At 37.8% G+C, this 7,910-nt stretch overlaps 1 protein-coding gene across 1 annotated transcript; it reads left to right on the top strand.

The window, feature by feature from the left end:
• The first annotated feature begins 990 nt into the window (after nt 1-990).
• GIP (gastric inhibitory polypeptide) lies at nt 991-7,445 on the top strand. Its single transcript, XM_074220589.1, has 4 exons — nt 991-1,076; nt 2,565-2,711; nt 3,596-3,685; nt 7,358-7,445. The coding sequence occupies exons 1-4, from the start codon at nt 991-993 to the stop codon at nt 7,443-7,445; spliced, it is 411 nt and encodes a 136-aa protein (XP_074076690.1).
• Nucleotides 7,446-7,910: the final 465 nt, after the last annotated feature.

Below are 7,910 nucleotides of genomic sequence, written 5' to 3'. Positions count from 1 at the left end.
CTTTCATAAAATATTTTCAAATGAGTCACTTTAGCCAGGGAAAGGTTGATGCCAGGCCAATCCAAGATTAATTTAAATGTTCATGACCAATTAGTATAATTCAGGTGGAAAGGGAAGGTATACTAAGTGTTAAATGGCTTGTAGATAGTGTAAACACTGGGCTTGACTTCTTGTGATAAGAAGCTTTTAATCTAATCTGCTCCTTTATATTTAGGGAATATAAAGGGACTGGAGTTGAATAGATTTCTCAGAAGCAGACTTGGAAAAATCTGGAGGTAAGAGGAATACTTGTAACTCAGTCTTTTCAGTGTGTCTAAGTCTTTGTGACTCCATTTGGGTTTTTGTTTTTGTTTTTTGGAAAAGATAATAGAATGGTTTGTTATTTTCTTTTGATGAGGAAACTGAAACAAATGATTAAATGACTTATCCAGGGTCACACAGTAACTGTCTAAAGTTGAATTTGAACTCAGGTCTTCCTGTCTCCAGGCACAGTGGGTGCTGAACCCTGAGGCTAAGAAATAGATAGACTAGAATAAGAAAGAACCTAGTAAGTGGGGGGATGTCTAGAATCTGAAAATCATCTCAACCCCTCTCTCTCCCTAGATCTGAAATAAGACTCACTCTCAACCCTAAAAATGGCAGTTTTTAGGGCAGAGGAAAATCTTGACTTAGGGTTTCTGGGTCTCTTGACCTCTGGTCTCTGACACTATGAGATAGTGAGCAAGTCACCTAAACTCTTAGTGATCCAGGTATGTCTCTAAGACAAAAACTAATAGAACAGTTGCTTATAGGCTATACCTATACCTACACCTCCATACAATAAAAATCACAGATCCAGACAGAAAATCCTGAAAATTCGAGGCTTAGTTCAAGCTCTGCTGTTGTTTCTACCCTGATCCCTCCATAAGAACATACTTACTAAACTGGCCCCAGCTCTATTTAGCTAATTCAGGGTCTTTCTCTCTTGTCTCAGAAAACAGGACTGGGAAGATGGTGAAAATCACGGCTTTTTCTCTGATGCTGTTGCCTCTGTTCTTGGCAATGGTGAACAGTGCTGTGGAAGAGGCTCACTTCAGGTAAAGATACCTCTTATTTGACATAGTGGAAAGGACTGGAGGAATGATTCTTGGGCTTCCTCAGAGACACCTATATGATGCAGGGAATGAGGATTTAGTGACTATAAACAAGACATGTCCAAGGAAGTAGCCTAGCAAAGGTCTCTGAAGAATGGTAATTGAACTGTTATGGTCCTCAGAGGATGAAGCCAGAGTTGGTGGGGTTTAGACTGAAAGGAAGGAGATTGGGAATAGACTTTTTGAGGAACTGTCTGGTAGTCACATGACTGAGGAAAACTGGAATGTTCTTTTTATTTTCTTTTTAAGATTTTTTTGTAATGCAAAGGGCTTGTCCAAGGCCACACAACTAGGTAATTATTAAGTGTCTGAGGCCAGATTTGAATTCAAGTACTCCTGACTCCAGGGCCTGTGTTCTATCCACTGCTCCACCTAGCCACCCCAAATGTTCTTTTTTTGTAGAACTTTAGCTAGAATCTATTTTCTGTTTCTTGAATGGGTTAGAATGGTGAATTGTCTTTCCAGTTGCAAGGAGATAAGCTATATGGTTTTTAGAGGGAGGTACCATATAGACTGACATTATGACTGTGCATCAATGAGCTGAGTAGGGAAAGAGAGATAATGGAAGTGTGGCAGGGGTAATCAGGAAAACCCCAGATTTACCAAATTGGGGTACCTCCAGTGGAGATTATATATACAATATATATATATATATATATATATATATATTTTGTTTGTTTGTTTTTTGTTTTTAGGTTTTTGCAAGGCAAATAGGGTTAAGTGGCTTGCCCAAGGCCACACAGCTAGGTAATTATTAAGTGTCTGAGACCGGATTTGAACCCAGGTACTCCTGACTCCAAGGCCGGTGCTTTATCCACTACTCCACCTAGCTGCCCCATCTATATATATATATATATATATATATATATATATATATATATATATATATATATATATATTCTTTCTCCTTATTGAGGGATATTCTTCTTTCTGAGATTATATAGCAACTCCTTATAGCCCCCAAGTGAAATAAGAGGAAAACAAGGGAATAATTAAACATAGGGAAAAGGGAAGACTATATGACAGGTTCCACTTCTAATTTCTCTTGCCTATATCTCAGCTCCCATGATAAGCAAAGCCTCTTATTGAGAAAAATCCTTGGGTTGAAAATGAAGCTCCATCTATATCATTATGTTTCTGTCAGAATATCTGGGCCATGAAAACATTTATACTATAAAAAAGTTAGCTCAGTTTGTTTTTAATGAGTCTCTTTGAGTTGTAAATATTTTTCTCCTGATTGTTATTGACCTCCCTTTCTTTCCTTCTGTACCTTCTCCTGTCCTTTCTTCCTCTCTCATTTTCTGTCCCCTCTTCTTTCCCTTTCCCTGATCTTTTCCCTTTTTTCTTTATTTCTCTCTCTATTCTATTTTCCATTCTTCCTTACCTCTCTTCCTCCATTGAGTGACCTTTTTTCTTCTTTTCACTTTCTAGACCTCACCCCAAAGTTGGTGACCCTTGGGCTCGAGGACAGCGCTATGCTGAGGGGACTTTCATTAGTGACTACAGCATCACCATGGATAAGATCATGCAACAGGACTTTGTTAATTGGCTGCTCTCCCAGAAGGGGAAGAAGAACAAGTGAATTATTTTTCATCTCTTTCCTAGAACTCTCTAAGCCCTTACTCTTCCATCTCAGTGTTTCCCTAGATCCCTTCTTTTTCCTCAGTATCTCCCCAGTTCCTTTCTCATATTATTCCTCAGTTCTCTCCCTTTTTTTTTGATGTTTTCTAGTTTCTTTTTAAAAATTTTTTGACAATTTTTTTAAAATTTTGACTCCTAAATTTTCTCTTTTCCTCCAACCCCAGTTCTCTTTCTTTCCTGACATTTTCCCAGTCCAGTCCTTCTCTCCTAGTACCCCCATCATTTTCCCCTAGGTTATTTCTCTCCCTCATCTATCCATTCTGCACTTTGCTGGATAGAACCCCATCCTTTTCAGTCCCTTTTGTCAGGTTAGATTTGTCTAGCCCTTAGAGCTCACATTCCTTTTATTTACAGCTCTGATTGAGTGAAATAGTTCAGTTTTGGGTTTGTACCAGGTTGATTTTTCAATAATAAGTCTATTCCACCATTTTGAAAGGGAGAGCATATTGGATCCTCAAGAGTTTACAGATCTGTATCAGGAAGGAGGGCAATATGAGGTGTAGCACCTCTCAAATTTTGTAATGGCAACTAACTTTGGGAAAAGAATAAATTAACATATCTTCTCAAGGATTCTCTTTAATTATTCTTTAAGATTGGTCTTAATATATTTGAGGGTGTCCTCTTTGGGAACTATGAACATTTACATAGTGATAATTTTAAAATTAATTAGGAAATTGGTTAGATGAAGAGAGATATGTCTGTGAGTAGGAATTGAAATATTAAGGATTGAAAGGTCTTGAAAGCCACTTGACTAAAGTCATCACCTCCCTCCTAAACTGCAAAACTCAGTTTCATTTACTCTCTGACCTTTGTCTTGCCAGCTGGAGACATAATATCACTGAGAGAAAAGCTGATGGTACAGGACCAATGAACCAAGCTAACTGGAACTTAAAGAACATGGATAACTGGAGGTGAGGTCAATCTTTTATAAGAAAGAAAGAATAAAAAAAAAAAGGAGATTCCTGGTGGGAATGGAAGTGAAGAAAGTCATGATTAAATTTCTACCCTCAGCACCCCTGATCTCTGGGCAGGAGCAGCTCCTTGAGATCAGGGATAGTTTTTACCTCATTCTTCAACTTTAGCACTTGGCATAATTCCTGATACATTTGTTTATAATAAATGTTTGATGACTGACTGGTTCTTGAAATGTACATCCAGGGCAGCTAGGTGGATGGCTCAGTGGATAGAGCACTGACCCTGTAGTCAGGAAACCTGAGTTCAAATGTGTCCTCAGACACTTAATAATTACCTAGCTGTGTGGTCTTGGGCAAGCCACTTAACCCCATTGCCTTGCAAAACAAAACAACAAAAAAAAGAAATGTACATTCAAATGTACATTTGAGGCATCAGTCTCAAAGAGGTTTGAATTTAGGAAACCTTTAAGAGCCAGGCCAAGCAGTTAATATAGCATAATTGAGTCATAGGTTCAAAGTTTGAATCCTGGCTCTGCTCAGTATATTTTAGGGACTTTGTATAATCTATAACTTCAGGAAGTTGTTTACTCCCCTGTAAAATGGAAATGTTGACCTATGTGATCTCCATGATGGAGTAATGATGACTGGAAAGTTTTTGAATGGAGTTTCCAAGGATGGAGGAACTCAATGAAGAAGACATATAGCATCTTGTGATTTAGAATTCAGAACTTTAGAATTCATAGGATCATAGATTTAGAGTTGGAAGGGATCTCAGAGATCATTTAATCCAATTGTTTGTTTTATAGTCTGTCAGTCAGGTAATAAACATATTTTGTCCTTTTCTTCAGTTTGAACTCTTATAGTAGGTATAACTTATAGTAGGTTTAACCAAGTTATACCTGGAAAAAGATACAGAGGAAGGACCTCATAGTTCCAGTCTACTATGAATTCTCAGCCTCATGAGGAGAAACATCTCTGTCCTCAGGGAGTTTCCAGTCTGATAGGGGAATCTGGATACAGTCAATAGGCACAATATGCAAAAAAACAAAAACAGGGCAAGTTCCCACTTTCAAAGATATTAGATTTTAGTGTGGAGACTAGGTATTTACAAGATAGATAAATGGGAAATGAGGTAAACTGAAAGGGAAAGATATTCATAGCTTGGAGGGAAGGGCAGAGTTGTGGGACATACCTGAAAAAAGTCTCCTGTAGAAGGGGCACTTTGGGCTGAGTTCTGATGAAGCCAGGGAATCTAAGAGACAGAGGTGGGGGAGGAGCATTCCAGGCATGTACTAAGGCATGATGGGGAGACATGGAGTGACTACTAGTTAGAGGAATAGTCAGTTAAGACAACATAGCTGGCTCTTGAGTATGTGGAAGAAAATAAAGTTGTAAGAAGACTAGAAATATAGGAAGGGATCAGATCATGAAATGAAAGGAAAAATCTCTTTGTCAGTTTAATGGAATATAGAGAGGAAAAAGGAGAGACCTGAGGAAGGGAGATTTGAAGAAAGCTAATGGCGAGAAAGAGTAAAGATAGCTTGAGCTAGGACTATGGTTCTTTGAATGGAAAGGGTTTACATATACAAGTACATATACATATACACATAATATACCTACATAAAAATATACATATATATTATAATATACATATATACACATAAATATACAAGTGATGTGAAGATAGAAATGACAAGATTTACCTATAGATTAGATATGTGGGGTGAGAGTGAGGAGTTAAGATGAACTTTGGTGATGGTGATCTCCTTGACAGTAATAGGGAATGTTATCTAAGGAAGAGGACTTTGGGTGGGGTGATAATGAGTTTACTGTTTATAACATACAGATTGAGATGCTTAAGAGGCAATTGGTAGAACAGGTAGGTGGCACAGTGACCCTAAGCAAATCAGTTAACCCCAATTACCTCCCCATTGAGACAGAGATGGGGAGGGGATGAGAGAGAGAGAGAGAGAGAGAGAGAGAGAGAGAGAGAGAGAGAGAGAGAGAGTCAGGAATCTGGAGATTTTGTTACTAAAACTAAACAGAATTGGATGTACATATATATGAGAATCATCTTCATAGAGTTGATACTGAAAGCTGATAAGATCATCAAGGAGATAGCCTGGAGCAAAAAGATAAGGGTTCTAGGACTGAGCCTAGGGGAACACCATAGTAAGTGGGTGTGACACAGATGATAAATGAGAAGAGGACTGAGAAGGAGCAGTCAGATGAATAGGAAATAAGGAGAAAGCAGTGTCTAGAAAACTCAAGAGTATCTAGGAGGCAAGGAAGGTCAAGAGTGCCAAATGCTGCAAGAAAGCTCAAGAATTATGAAGACTCAGTAAAGTCCATTGTATCTGATAATTAACAGATTATTGGTAGCATTGGAGATGATAGTTTTTGTTAAATGAGATCAGAAGCCAGACTGTAATAGGGAGCTGAAAAGAGAGTAAGAGAAGAGGCACTAAATTATAAATAATTGAAAATAAAAGAGTGGAAATGATAGTGGGAGTAATTTGCTGGAAAAATCAGGAGATGATTGGCATCAGGCACAAGTAGAGTATTTTATCTTACTTAGCAGAAGCATCTCCTTATCATCTGAGATCAGAAGGAGGTGATAGTAGAGGAAACTGAGTATTGTAAAAAGAGATTGGGAGAAGGAAGAGCTCTTTGTAAATAGTTTCAATTATTGTAGTGAAGAATTAAGTAAGGTCCTCAACTGAAAGAATGGAGAGGAGGTGCCATAAAAGTATTGAGGAGAGACAAGATTATTGAAAGTTGCTTTGGAGAGGGGGATGGTGAATCAATTAGGGAGCAACAGAAAATTTGCCCCATCAGAATTAGCTAACATACATTTGCAGTAGGTCCAATAAGCAAGGATGCAGTTGGAGGGTATAATCCAAGGTAAGTCATAATCATGATCAGGAATGGGACAAAGGTAAAGGGTTTCAAAAATGCAGAATAATATAGAGTTGGTTGAGATCATCAAATAGTTGAGATAGGAAAGGAAGGATAAGGTAGTCATTTATGGGGATCTGGGAATGAACTGAGGGGTGATTTTTGAGACATTGCTTTATTGGAGGATAAAGTACAGAAAGGACTAAAAGCTTACTTCAACTGTCTATGAAATAAAATGGCAAATTTGCCTATCCTGAGAGGAGAAATTTAAGTAGCCATAAGTGCTACCAAAAGCATTTCATGACTGAGAAACAATTCATGAGTCAGTTCAGGGAAGTGGAGGAAGAGTCAAGGATTTCTTCACCTGTTAGTCACCTGGGTCTGTTCTTCCCCACAACAGGATGCTCTAAACATATCAAAATTCAATTAAAAATGAATATTTAAAAAAACTGAGAGATGAATAGAGGTCATGATGATGATAAAGATAAACAAAGTTAGGGATTATAAAGCATAAGGATAGATAGAATGATAATAGAAGTTTATGATCAGATAAAGGATTGAAGCTTTAGATGTCATTCAATATATAAGTATTTATTTAGCATTTGGGTAAGCACTGGAGATACCATATCAAAGTTAAATAGTCCCTGCCTTTCCTTTTGACTCTCACAAAAATAGTGGATTTTTAGTAAATAAATGTCTCTTGAAGGAAGGAAGGAAAAAAGAAGGAAGGAAGGAACACTTACCCTAACCTCTGGGCTATTTCCTTTGCAGCTCACTGTTTAAGGACTCCTCCTCTTCTGAGGATTCTAAGAATAAGAGAATGAAGGAATTGGCACTGGCATGGTTGATTTTGTCCTAAGGTAGGAGAGGAATAGGTTTCTTGGGTCTCCCTTAACTAGAAGTGTCATGAAGTAGTGGATAGAGCTCTAGGCTCTGGCATCAGGAAAACCTGGATTCAAATTCTCAACACTCTGTGCCTCAGGTTTCTCATCTGTAAAATAAAAGGTTTGAACTCGATGACCTCTTAGATTCAGTCTAGTTCCAAATCAATGATACAGGGATCCATTAGAGTGAAATCTTATTTCCTCTTCCTTTACTCTTTTCTTCCCAAATGAGTCAAACTCAGCAAGAGATTATTACCCATATTTGTAATATTTTGAAAGTATCTGCTTTCCTTGGATTAAGTACTCCTTCCACTAACCCATGCCTTCTAATATTCTTTCATAAGTCTACCCATTGAGTATTTTGTTCTTTTAGAATTCGGTTATATCATGATCATTTGTTTATACTATCTCATCAATGCCTCACCCTCTGCCTCCATAAA

Source organism: Macrotis lagotis, chromosome 2 (assembly GCF_037893015.1).
Source record: "Macrotis lagotis isolate mMagLag1 chromosome 2, bilby.v1.9.chrom.fasta, whole genome shotgun sequence".
Classification (NCBI taxonomy): domain Eukaryota; kingdom Metazoa; phylum Chordata; class Mammalia; order Peramelemorphia; family Peramelidae; genus Macrotis; species Macrotis lagotis.
The sequence above is the reverse complement of the archived record's forward strand: the minus strand, read 5'-3'. Positions and strand labels throughout refer to the sequence as shown.

Coding starts and splice junctions, on each gene's coding strand:
- GIP (XM_074220589.1), top strand. CDS start 991: ATGGTGAAAATCACGGCTTTTTCTCTGATGCTGTTGCCTCTGTTCTTG. Junction 1,077..2,564: donor GTGGAAGAGGCTCACTTCAG/GTAAAGATACCT, acceptor TTCACTTTCTAG/ACCTCACCCCAAAGTTGGTG. Junction 2,712..3,595: donor CAGAAGGGGAAGAAGAACAA/GTGAATTATTTT, acceptor TTGTCTTGCCAG/CTGGAGACATAATATCACTG.